The sequence below is a fragment of the Plecotus auritus genome (genome assembly GCF_963455305.1).
Source record: "Plecotus auritus genome assembly, chromosome: 9".
Classification (NCBI taxonomy): Eukaryota; Metazoa; Chordata; class Mammalia; order Chiroptera; family Vespertilionidae; genus Plecotus; species Plecotus auritus.
The window spans coordinates 115,803,564-115,817,082 of record NC_137783.1 but is presented as its reverse complement, the minus strand read 5'-3'; the positions used below and the strand labels follow the sequence as shown (position 1 = coordinate 115,817,082).

The following is a 13,519-nucleotide window of genomic DNA, read 5'->3' as shown; positions in this document are numbered from 1 at the left end:
GCCTGTCCCTCAGGCTGCCTTACTAGTTCCAATTCCAGTTCTAAGCCACATGCGATTTATTTTTTAAATAATTCAAGTGAGTCACTGGTTTGAGGTAGTGCTTCTCAAACTTTAACGTCCATAAGAATCACCTGGTGATGGTTCAGTGGGTTTAGGGTAGGGGGTCCATATTCTGCACTTTTTTTCTTACAAGCTACCAGGGGATGCCAACGCTGCTGGTCCACAGACCACATCTGAGTAGCAAAGGCTTCTAACTAAAAGTGGCAATCTAAAAAGTACCAGTGGATCTGTAATACTATCAACAATAAAAAAGAAAAAAATACCAGTGATTCACGGATTTAGATGTTATTTCCATACAGATAAGACCGACTATGGAATGTGAGTGCACCTGGATTGTAAAATGACTCTAGGTCTGCAAGACCTAAAATACAGACAGGCCGTCTCTGTGCAAAATCAAAACATTAACATCCAGCCCTGGTATTATGGAATGTTTATATGAACTTTTGACCCCTGGAAAGTACACAATTCATAGGTTGTTGATGGCCATAATTACTCTAAAAGATTTATGAATGCAACAATTTTTAGAAAAATCGCTCCAAAGGAAGGCATTTCCCCAACTATTATAAATAACCCCAAAAGAGATCTACAAATCTGAACACAAGCTGTTTTTGCAATGAATCCTGCAAAAACCAATAACTCTATCAACTGCCTTTGAATTAAAAAATATTTTTTAAGCTTTTTGGATAAATTACAAACGTAAGATCACACAACACACTAAAAAGCACTGCAGATGAATTAGAGTGAACCATAACCTAATTATCAAACCATAAACCTACTGGAGGAAGATAAAGGTATTACTTGACCCGAGTGTGAGAAAGGCCTTTCTAAAGATAAAAAGGAAACCAGGAACCCAAACAGGAAAGACTGATAGAGTTTACTGCTACAATCCTTTTAAATTCCATGTCTCAAAAAGCCCCATGAAGGACATTTAAAAGCAACATGAGGAAAATAAATGCTACCAATAAAGCAAAGGGCCAATCATAGAGGTCATTTAAATACATAAAGAAAGCACCAAAATTCTAATAGAAAAAAAAGCACAGAATATGAGAAGACCAGGGTAGGGCATACACACTCAGGGACCCAAAGTGATCTCTAGGGTGTGTCCAAAGAAAATATTGGGACTATTTTTTAGCCTGTCCTTTAAAAATCTCTGCTTTGGGTACTGTTTTATAATTTACATACATAAGGACATTACTGCTTAGGTAAATATGTATATATGGAGAATGAAACTTTTTTCAGATGGGGTATGAGATCAACAGTTTGGAGACCATTCAGAACAACAAATACGAAACTAATGAAAGAAATGCTTAACTTTCCTACTAAACAAAGCAATGCAACAATGATAAAAGGAAAGCATTTTCCCTATGAAATTAGTAAAGCTGTGTGTGTGTGTTTTTAATTTTGGTATTATTATTGATCAGGATGCACAAAAGCCCCACTAATGAAAATATAAATGAGTACAATCTTTCTAGAAAGTGGTTTGGAAAAATGTATCAAGATATTAATACCTTTGGATTACAGCGGCCAGATTTAGCAAACTGCATGGGACATACAGATGATTCATTGCTGGTCCAAAATTCAAATTTAACTGAGCATCCTGTATATTGTCTGTTAACCCTACTTAACTCTGTAATACCACTTTTAGAACTCTATGTTTAGGAAATATCTAGAGATAAAGACAAATATTTCTGGACAAATATATTCTCTGCAGCAATGCCCTATATTAGTGAACTATTAAAAATAATTTTAAAATGTCAATATTAGAGAAATGGTCACAAATTCAGCACGTCATACCAGGTGGAAGTACCTAGTTACTGCGCAGTAAAGACTGTTGGGAAGACACTGCAATGAATCTCTTGGTTAAGTGTGGTAGGGTCCTGAGAGAGCTGAGACGGGGCATTTAAAATAAACAGGCTCAAAACTGCTCTGCAGCCTAGTGCAAGGTTCAGGGAGCCGCGGAGAAGGCTGTGAGTTACACAGGGACCCAGGCACACAGTGACAGGCCAGCCCAAGGGCAGAGAGAGCAGAGTTAACAAGTGACTCCCGGAGAGGGATTATGGCTGATGGAAATGGAAATGGGAATGGGAACATCCACTATCCAACCCTTGGTTTTAAGTTTTATTTTCTGCATTGGAATATTCTTCATGTAAGTTCACCATCCCTTGCCCGTAATTCTGAAACCCCAAAAAAGCGCTTAAACAAGTCTTTTTTTTTTTTTTTTTTTTTTTTTTTAAGTTGGTGCCAAACTTATTTGACAGCAAAACATGACCTGAACTGGCAGGAGAATATGTGTGGTCTTTCTTTCTCCCACTTCATGCGGATGCTCACAAGTTTTTCTGAAGAAATGTTCATGTGTTTCTGTCCTGTACCTGCTAGAGATGGTATATATTATATGATATATATGCACTGTCTCACCTTCCTAAAGTTTAATAGTTCTGAGTTCTAAAACACCCCTGGATCCAAGGATATCAGACTGAGGACTATGGACCTGTCATAAAATTATCTTTAACCACTGCACCCTGGGTCAGCAGTGAGAGCAGGAACAGAGAGAGGGTCGGTGTCCGTGCCTGGGGTATAGTGGGCACAGGAGCTGCAGCTGTCCAGACAGGAGGGCAAAAGATGGCCCATGATGACTGCAGAGAAGCCAGGATCAGCATCGTGGAGCTGATCAGCATTGTGGGGGTACAGTGACAGCAGAGGGTCCCTCATGGAACTCTAGGGAAGCTGTGGGAGAGGAGAGAGAGAACTAACTACTGAACCCATGCACCCTGCAACTCCCAATCACGGTTAAATGAGTAAATGAGCAACAGGGCTTCTATCTGTTACCAGCACAAGCCTGAGAGGAACACCAAGGACTGTCTTCCTTTGGGGAGGAGATGAGGAGCAGGTTTTCAAACCTAAACTATAACAGGCCCACGTGAAACCCAACCAGCAACCTTCTCCACCTTCCTCTCCAAGCAGTGTCTGGGTGTATTAGTTTCCTATTGCTGTATTAATAAATTACCACAAACCAAGCGGCTTATAGCAACACACATGTATTGATTACAGTTCTGAGAGCCAGAAGTCTGAAATGGGTCTCACTGGGCTAAAATCAAGGTGTTGGCAGGGCAGTGTTCCCTCTGGAGGTTTTAGGGGACAGTCTACTTTCCCAGCTCCTAGCAGCTGCCTCTATTCCTTGGCTCCTCGCCCCCTTTCCGTCTTTAAAACCAACAGCAGATGTGTTGAGTCCTCGAATCACATCACTCTGACACTGACTCTGCCTCCTCCTTCCACTTATGCTCCGGGGTTTATGTTGGGCCCACTTGGATAATCCAGGCTACCTGCCCTATTTAAAACTCAGCTGATTAGCAACCTCAATTACACCTGCTGCTTTCTGCTTTGCCATGTAACATACCATATTCACAGGTTCTGGCAATGAGTATGTAGACATCTTTGGGAGGCCATCATTCTCCCCACCACACTGGCATAGAAATATCCAGAACACCAGGCAGACAGCCTATGTAATGGAAATATTGAATAACACATACACTGAGTATAACTGTTCAGTGTTCGGAGGAAGGCCTGGGGATGAGACTACTAACAGAGACCTCTTGAACAGAAAGCAGGCTCGGACACCTGGGATGTAACCTGTAACAAATGGTATGGCCTCTGAACAAGGGTGTCTCAACTTCCTGGGTCTGTGATTTCCAACATCAAGTCCCCCCTCCTAATTCAGTGTTCCCGTTCCTGCCTTCCTCACTCTATGCACACTTTCCAATTTTGATTCAGGTCTGCAGAACTATGGCTTTAGAAGAAGACTGCACCCGGCTTCCATCCTCCAATTCAGCTTAGGTAATCACGTGCTTCCTTGGCTCCCCAGGTTCCTTCCTCCAGCCCTGGAATAACTGCATTCCAGGTCAATCCCTCAGTGGGCTCGCTCCTCGCCTGACCCATTCCCAGATGTTACTAGTGTCTTAATGCTGACCCCCTATTGAGTAAGTGGTCCATGTAATTCTGGGGAGAAACCTCCCACGTCTGCTGTCCTCCGGCCTGGTTTCCCTTTCTCAGGAGAGGGGCTGGAGTGCACAGGCAGGCTGACTGTGGTGCTTGAGCCATTTGGCTAGGATCTAACCTCCTCCTGGGCAGGACCACCCTGTGGGAGTTGCTGAAGCTGGATTGGAAGCAAGAAAAGACTGGAAGGTGGACAGATGAAGTAACATCCCCAGGCGGTGGTGGCATTCCTTGGGCTCTGTGATCATGTCCCCCAGTGGTTCCCCAAACAGGCCCCGGGCCTACTCACCAAGCTCTCCTCGAACCACTCCTTTATGTAGGCAGCTGTGGGGCCCGGGATCTGGCTCAGGAGCGCCGCTCTCTCCTGAGGACGCTCCAGCGTCTGCAGGGCCAGCCTCAGGTCCTCCACGAGATGGAGCACTGGCAAGGGGTTCAAGTAGGAGGCCGGGGAGGCCAGTCCAGGCTCACAGGTACCGTCACCAATATCTGTACCCGTTTTCGTGCCTAAAACAAGAGAGGCGGGAACCCTGGTAAGAAGGGTGGACACCATGGGCAGGGAACTGGTAAAGAGGGAAGGGAGTGAAAGGAGAGAGGGAAGGGACGGATAAGAGCCCAGAAGACCACTTCTGCCTCAGCAGAGTCACTCACAAAGTAAACTCAGCAGAACCCATCCTCAACCCTGGGCTGGGCTGGGCTGGGAGTGACAGGAAGAGGCCTATCAGAGGCGATGGCTGTGCCCATGGGGCTAACATATGGACTCTCACACCATTAGTCAATGGGAAAACACAGCCAGCCCTCACCACTGACCCAAAACATGCTTGCCAAAACAATGAGATGCCATTCTTCAGCTTTTAGATTAATACTCTTGTTTTTCTTTAAATTAACATGGTAGTCTGCACATATGACCGCCAAAAGTTCCTCCTACCCTGGCATGTGCATTCTGGTCCCTTCATCCCAGGGTGGTGTCTGACTGGCTGGTGACCTGCTATCATCAACAGATGCGGTGGGAGGGACGCTGCATTAGGGCCAGTGAAGGTTTAGTGAATTGAGCTCCTTCCTGGATCTCCCCAATTGGAAAAACTCTCATTTGCTGGCGCCCTTGCACTTTTAACCTGTATTACTTTACTCTGTGTATCCACATCTCATCTTCCCATCGTGGTCCTGGAGACCCTGTCATATTGGCTGAGTTCCTAGCACGGAGCTCCTGCCCAGTGGATGTGGAAGGGGAATCAGACTGCATGTCTGCACATGTGCTTGGACGAATAGCTAAGGGGACGAGTGCTTAGACTTCCTTAGAGATCTGAGCTATTGAATCAGCTCTTTCTAATTTGATGTGTCCGGAATAGGACTGTTTTTGCCTTTCTAAACCCCATCATTTAACTTTTTTTTAAAAAAGTCTTTTTTGCTTAAGTACATTGATGTATTTTTCAAACCAAAACTGGGGCAACACAGTCTACTAAAGGATTTCTGTGCTGCTTTAAGAAACACCTCAGGAAATATGGTTTAGATGGTGAAGTTTCTAGGGCATCTGGACTGTTTACGAGGCCAAGAGGATAAATTACTTGAAATCAGGCCCCAGCTGGAAAATGTGGGCTATAGGGCCACCACATCTATGGCTACACTGCAGGCCTGACGTTCAATTCCAGGGCCCTTTACTCTTCTAAGAGCCAGCTTCCTACTTACCAGGGCAGTCTCTGGAATGCGAAATCCACACAGAAGGAAACAATTACCATTTGATTACCAGTTTGCTTCCTGAAAGTGCAGGATAGAGAGAACCATGGATCACAACCCACAAACAAGTCCGTGGCTCTGGGGAGCCAGGGAACTGCCTGACCCCCAGCACTCTCTGGCTCCTACAGATCCAACTTAGAGTTGATGAGGAGGCCCCAGCCTAAGTTCAGGCCAGAAAACAGACAGAAGCAGAGCAAGACCCCCAATCTTCACACAATTGCTGAGTAACCCCTCTCTGTCCTGGACACACTCCAGTACACACACACACACACACACCTTTATAAATGTAGGATGAGTCAGGCCAAAAGTAGTTGGGAAGACTGAGACTTTCATTAACTTTCGATCACTCTGTGGTCTTGGACAACAGAAAACAAAAGTAAACACACACATACCTTTATACCAGTAATTATAATAATTATAAGTGCATTGAACTCACTCATTTAAACTCAAAAATTTGAATAATGGAATAAAAGAAATCCAATTCTTTAATTATGACACTGAATGAATTATAAAGTGTTCAAAAGATAGAACTAAATTATTCCATACAATGGAGTAGGTATGTTGATTAAACTGTTAAAAATAGCTACACACACACAATCACTGGATAAAATGATAAAAATAAATTTAACAATCATCTAAATAGTCCTATAAAAATAGAGCCATAATTTTTTTTTAATTTATTCTTTGGTTAATCCTCACCTGAGGATATTTTTCCATTGATTTTTAGAGAGAGTTGAAGGGAAGTGGAGAGATAGAGATACACATGGACTGGTTATCTCAGCCACCCTGACCAGGGCTGGGAATCGAGCCCACAACCGAGGTACAGGCCCTTGACCGGAATCTAACCTAGGACCCTTCAGTCCGAAAGCTGACGCTCTATCCAGTCCACAGGCCGGTACTCTATCCAAACCCAAACATGCTAGGGCTGGAGCCATAATTTTAAAATTTTTCCACAGAGGAAATATCAGGCCACATGCTTTTATAAGTGAGTTCTATCAAGCCTTCAGGAAGTGAATAATTTTAACTGTCTTGTTCAGGACAGAAAAGGAGGGAATGCTCCCAGCTCACACAATCAGCAGCTTGTGGATCAGCAGGTGAACCGTGCCCTGGAGCTGGGCACCTGAGCGGCCCTCAGCACTGCAAAGGGAAATCACAGACCTTCCCGTGATGAACTGGGGTAAACAGACCCTAAACACACATTTCAAAACCCAATCCCACGGTAGGTAAAAAGGATAACACATTGTGACCATCCCCCTTGGGAAATGACAGAGCCAGCAAACACAAAAAGAAAATAAAAAATAAAGGAGTGATATATATATACAACAAAGGACAAATAGCAACTATGTGCAAACAACTAGAGATGGCATGTGATGTTCAAGCACATAGAAAGCAGTTTTTCAAAACTGACCATAGACAACCATCAGGAACTGCTGTGAGGGGGACCTATTACTCTTTCCACATGTCCCTGGGAAGGGAGGGTGGTTTCCACTAAGGCCACATTTGTGGCACCTCCCCTGTGTCCCCTCACTCAATTTTCCTCAAAGGAGGAATGGCTCCTCTGATGAGAGAGCTGAAAGAAGGAATTCTCTTCGAAGCCACCTGACCCTGGGTGCGAGCATTCTCCTCACGAAGGCTTCCTGAGACCAGTTCTGCCCCAGCAAGGTGGAAGTCTGGAGTTTGGAATTAAGTTTAATTTGGGTTGTGTGTTTGTGTGGGTAGGATGGGAGGTATTTGAAGTCCTAATGGTGGCTTGAGGTCAAGCTAACCTTCCTAAAAAATAAAACTAATAATAAAGCTGATATTTTGGTCTCCCTTTCTCTTTGTCTATTCCTACATTGGTTTAAAACTAAGGAGGGGAATAAAGGGATATTGTTTATTGATCACTGTGTTAGCCAAAATAATGACCCCCCCCCCCAAAAAAAATGTCCATAACCTAATCCCTGGAATCTATAAATGTATTACCTCACACGCCAAAAGGTGTTTTACCGATGTGATTAAGAGTCATGATATTGGGAGATTATCCTGGATTATTAGTCACATGAGCTCTTAAATCAGGACACAGAGGCAGAACATTGAGTCAGAATGAGGATTTGAAGATGGAGGAAGGGGACCATAAGCCACAGAAGGTGACAGCATTATAGCAGCAACAGAGCAGGCAGTGGCAGACAAGTTGTACAGAGAAAACCCTCCAAAGATGCACTGCACGCACGCGCACACACACATTTTTTACAGCAACCAAACAGTCATAGCTCAGAACCTCAGGGTAAGAGCATGTGAACTGTGTTTGCCCTGTAGGCCACCGCCAATTCCCTGATGTCCCAATACCTGGGCTTGAATGGGCCACTTGAGGGGGATAGGAGACAGCTTAGGGCTTGAGCAAAGGAAGAGACTGGATGGGGGACGTCTGAATAATGCCAGGATTCAAAAGGGCAATACCTTCAGTAAATCAATGAGAAAAAAGAGAATGATGGTGTTGAACAGTGCTTGCCACTGTGGGTCATTGCCACCTCTTCACACGAAGTGGAGTCTCTGACATCTGAGCCCACTAGATAACCCCAAACTTCCACTCTGACTCTCTTCAGTTCAAAGTCACAGCAGAACACTCTCCACCTGAACCCTGAACGGGAATCAGGTGACTCCGTTACAGATGACTGCTGTGTGCCGACCTACTTCTGAGAGGGCGTAGACAAGACCAATTACCTGTGCTGAGCATGGACTTGTCGTGTGACCTTCAACACCACAGTAAAATCATTATGGGCCAAGGTAAATAATCTCAGTCTTGATCGGAACTTTTTCTACCCTCAATCTTTAAATCTTAAAAAAAAAATCGCAACAAACAAAAACCCAACCCCGATACTAACCAGAACTGGCAGAAAGGCCCAGACAGAGCAAGCTCTTTTATGACGGTCATAAAACAGGCTCCTTTTAACTATTTCTCATTTCTGGGTACAGCTTGCAAATAATCGCATGAGTAACCTCTTGCCACAGTGAGAGGAATAAGTGGCCCTCTGTGTCCTCACCGCAGGGTTCTCTGGTCCTATTACAGAAGTGGCCTCACTGAGCAGCCACTGAACCTGTAAGCCACAAACGAAGCCCTCCGCAACATTAGCATATGTGGCAGTTGCTCTGGGCCATCCAGAGGGATGTAAGTAAGCCATGCAGAGTTCAATTTTAATTGTCAACACTGTAATTCAATTATAGTATTATTTGCAGGTGCATCAAAGGGACCAATTGGAGGAAGATCAGATGGAAAGTTAACAGGTACTAGAAGCTACAACAATAGTCTTTTGTACTAGAAACGCATTATTTTTACAGGGGCCCTGGAGTCTTTAACAGTCACCTTTCCCCAGTTTTCTGGCATAAAATTCCAGGGTTCCAATCAAGTAGTCATACCTAGGATATACTGATTTAGGCTTTAAGTATTCGACTGTACAGAAAGGTTCATTTAATGGTCCTGTTCGTGCTTACATGGCATTTTATTTTCATGTAGCCCCAGAGTCCCCCTAGTGCCTCGAGATGAGGTTGCCACACGACGGCTCAGGATGGGAATACTTGGACGTGAGTATCAGGACGTCCTCAGAATATTCCTGGCCGTGTTATTCATGGGAGCAATGATCTCCTGCATCGTCTTCACTGATTGGAGGAGCAGGACACTTTCATTTGTAGTGAATGCTTAATCACATAAACACACCCTAAATGTTACTCTTTTTGGAAAGAGGTTTGGGAAGTGAACCTATCAGACTACAGAGCAATTTATAAAGGGAATTTCCTTATGTAGAGTTATGATTATGAATAATCATTATTGAAGGCCTTGTGTCTGTTTTAGGAGGAATCGTGTTGTTTGTGCATAAATGGTTGCTATTTGGGGTGTGCAGGAAGTCCATAACATTTTCTTCCATTGAAATAAGTGATGATGGTGTTTTCATAAAGTGAGAGAATACAGCCCTTGGGTACGCACTTAAGTACTTTAACAGGCAAAAGCAATGGTGTTTTGGTAGTGTTGGCACTACTTGATATCATCTGGCTGCCAATTAATAAGAGAACTGAAATAAGAAAGGAGGGTTTAAAGGTTCACACAAAGATGTTATTTCTGCAGGAGCTGTGGTGTCATGATATGGTGCCACCATAACTTTCTTGTAACTGTGCTACCCTGTAAGCGAAGGAACCCGTACTTGAAAGTGTCGTGTGTAAGAGAGATGAGAGCAAAGTCACTCTCTAGCTAAGGGACTGGGAGCAAGACAGAAGTGGACCTTACTCCCAATGAACTCTTTCTCCTATAGACAGGCCCCCAGAGCCGCCAGGGCCCTACTACACACCACCTTAGAACTAAGCCAGGAATAAAAGGAGCCCGGAAGAGACTCGGATAGGCCTGGACTCAACCTTAGTTCTGCAATTTACTAGCACAGTGGTCAGCAAACTCGTTAGTCAACAGAGCCAAATATCAACAGTACAACGATTGAAATTTCTTTTGAGAACCAAAATTTTTTAAACTTAAACTTCTTCTAATGCCACTTCTTCAAAATAGACTCGCCCAGGCCGTGGTATTTTGTGGAAGAGCCACACTCAAGGGGCCAAAGAGCCGCATGTGGCTCGCGAGCCGCCATTTGCCGACCACTGTACTAGCACTATGACTTTGGGTGGTAAAAACAGTAATGTCAATGCTAACATCCACAAAATAAGCAGTAACTCACACCAATTGAGCACTTACCAAATGTTGTATTTGCATTAATTTAATCATCCCAATAATGAGCTAGGTATTATCATTACCACTTTTATCTATAAGGACACAGAGACTCAGAGAAATTAAGCAGTTTGCCCAAAGATCCCACAGCCAGAGTAAGTGGCTGAGCTGGGATGCTATCCTTGCCAGTCCAACTCCATAGTCTACATTAGTAACCATAAAATCCCCAAGCTCTGTGGTCCAGTGCAGCCCAACCACCTTGAAAATGAGGATGTTAATAATCTTGAGGCAAAGTGTCCAGCACAAAGGCATTCAATAATTATCATTCTTTTGATCACAAACAGCATAGAACATATGCCCTCCAGACACTCACTAATAACCTCAGGGTTGAATTATCTGTCAAATAGTGCTTATCAAACCCTGGGTGAGCCAATTACTACTCAAGAGATGGTTCACAGGATGTGCCAACCACCGAGTCTTAAAAAAAAAAAAAAAAAATCAGTGATTTGTTATTCCAAAAGAATCAGCCAAAAAGGAATGATCAGGGAAAATAAGAATGAAGTTCAGGGTGCAGCCAGAGAGAGGATACATACAGAAACCACTAACTGCCTTTTAGCCAATGAAAAGGAGAGCCTGATCACAGAAATAAGTAACACATACATGTAACACATGTGTATGAAAGAAATGTTTATGTGCTGCAGACCAACTGAGGCACCAGAGATGGCAGCACAGCCTCGGTCTTCATGGAACTTACATTCCAGTGCAGGAGGCACATGACACACGAAGAGACAAAAACGAATGTCAAAGGTCAGGGGGTGATAAGTGCTATAAAGAAATAGCAACAGGACACAAGGACAGAGAGTGATGTGGGGGAGCACAAGGAGGGTCTCCAGGTTCCACACAACCCACATCCAGGCCACTCCCTCCACACCCATCCCAGACCCTCACCTGTAGATCCTGGACCAAGGCGAGGCCCCGAGGATCCAGCCACAGAATCCTCTGAGACAGAGGGGACTGTGCTGAGGCTTTGTTGTTTTAGGAATGCCTGTGTGGAGCAGTTAGGAGGAAGGCCTGACCCACACAGGCTGCTTGTTCAGGAGATGGCTCATTCATCCCTCACAGCCATCCAAGGCTCTGTGCTCTGCCAGGGTCTCCTCCCTGCTCCTGGGCTGAGGGCTCAGCAGTGCTGACATCCTGAGCCCATTGGAGGGTCTGACCCTATGGCTCTGAGCTCAATGCACATGAGCCCCTGAGAGCTTCCAGATGAGACTCTGAAATTTTTGTTAGGAAATCCACATCCTTGACTGTTTCCTCTCAGTAGGGTTTCGGGGGCTCTAACCTAGAACAGGACTTCCCAATCTGTGGAGCCTCCAGAAAGTGGGACATTGTCACACTCAAGGGCCCCTGTGTTCCCTGAGAAGTTAAGTGCCTGACAGGTAACAGCTAGAACATGTTACAGTGCCACCAACATGAAGAAGCTTCGACACACAGACAGCCCTCATTCCCATAGGCAAACACGCAGAACCCTCAGTAAGTCAGATGTGTCTCTGCAGAATGGCAGGAAAAGCACATGCCTGAGAGGGGGTAGTTCAGGTACCTGTGCATGTCCTGGGCTCCAGCCACACTCAGCCCAAACCTTCCTCCTTCAGCCATAGCTCACACCAGGAGCAAAGCCAAAAGTAGCGCCCAGTCAGCAGACAAGGCCACTGACCTGCATTAGGTAAGAACAGAGAGGAGACCTGGGCCCGATGGGAGATTTTCAACAACAGGTTTGTTCCAACCAACACGGGCTCCTCGGTTGCCACAATCAAGAAGTTAATCGGCCCGAACAGCCCACTGGCAGCCCTTTTAAAACCAGTTTTGCTAGATCTTTTCTGGAGAATGTTCCTAACTGGCTAATGCAAACATGAAGCCAAACAGTTGCAATGGATAAAAAAACAATATGGCATAAAGAACATTCTCTGGGGGATGAGGTGAAACAGTACAAAGCCGCCTCCTGACTCCCAAACACACTGGAGGCCGGCTGGGGGGTGAGCGATACCTGGCAAAGTCGGCTAGACTCTGAGTTTCAGCTCGGCTGCAAGAAGCCACGATGTGCCCTGGAGGATTTACAATAAAATCAATCTCACTGCACCCAACCTGCCTTGCAGCCAGGATCCAAAGTGTGACAGTTATACACACAGTAACATATGTTACATCTGCCTTGTCTCAACAGAGACCTAACTCACACACCAGGTATCAGAGTTCTAGAAGTCTGTACTCTTCAAAAAGAGATGGCATGCCCTAACTGTTTGGCTCAGTGGATAGAGCGTTGGCCTGCGGACTGAAGGGCTCCAGGTTCGATTCTGATCAAGGGCATGTACCTTGGTTGCGGGCACATCCCCAGTAGGGGGTGTGCAGGAGGCAGCCGTTAGATGTTTCTCTCTCATCGATGTTTCTAACTCTCTATCCCTCTCCCGTCCTCTCTGTAAAAAATCAATAAAATACGTTAAAAAAAAAAAAAAGAGAGAGATGGCATGCACAATAATAATAATTTAAAAATCAAACCACGGGCTTCTCTCTGCACCGAAAAGAAAGCAAAGTGAGAAAAAATGGTTTCTCAGTGTGGGACACGAGCCGTCAGTCATCAGCCTTCCCCACCATACTTGCCATACCTGCAATGATCCCGTCCATCTGCTCCAGGGCAGCTGCCAGCGCGTGGCTGGCCTCAGAAGCCATGACTCCTTCTCCCTGGTCAGCCTTCTCCTCCTCCTCCTCCTCCTCCTCCTCCTCCTCCTCCTCCTCCTACTGAAAATTCAAATACAGAACAAAGGAAAAATTACAGAGAGTTCACAATATGCGTACAAGATCCAAAGCCCTCTTACTCCCTCATTGTACAGTGCGCTCTCATGAGCATCCTGGTAGCTGGCCTGTGGATTCTGCCCCCTCCATGGCCTCTCCCTGCTGGTATAAGTGCTCTTTTTCCATGAATCCTTACCACATGATCCCATTTGCTTCTGCGATGAAAAGCCACTAGGAGTCACCTGTAGCAGGAGGCAGTGATTGCCACTGCTCGCC

General features: G+C 45.0%; 1 protein-coding gene across 3 annotated transcripts in view; it reads right to left on the bottom strand.

Annotated features, from left to right (window-relative positions):
- Positions 1–13,519, bottom strand: part of PPFIBP2 (PPFIA binding protein 2) — a 133,184-nt gene that overhangs the window by 85,262 nt on the left and 34,403 nt on the right. Inside the window, exons 2-3 of one of the 3 annotated variants that reach the window (XM_080641600.1) lie at positions 13,117–13,249; positions 4,340–4,554 (exon numbers count right to left, since the gene is read on the bottom strand). In XM_080641600.1, the coding sequence (XP_080497726.1) occupies positions 4,340–4,554; positions 13,117–13,180 (279 nt within the window). In that variant the 5' untranslated portion in view covers positions 13,181–13,249. Of the gene's footprint in view, positions 1–4,339; positions 4,555–13,116; positions 13,250–13,519 lie in introns of those variants that run through there. The other 2 variants (XM_080641599.1, XM_080641588.1) reach the window with 2 other exon arrangements.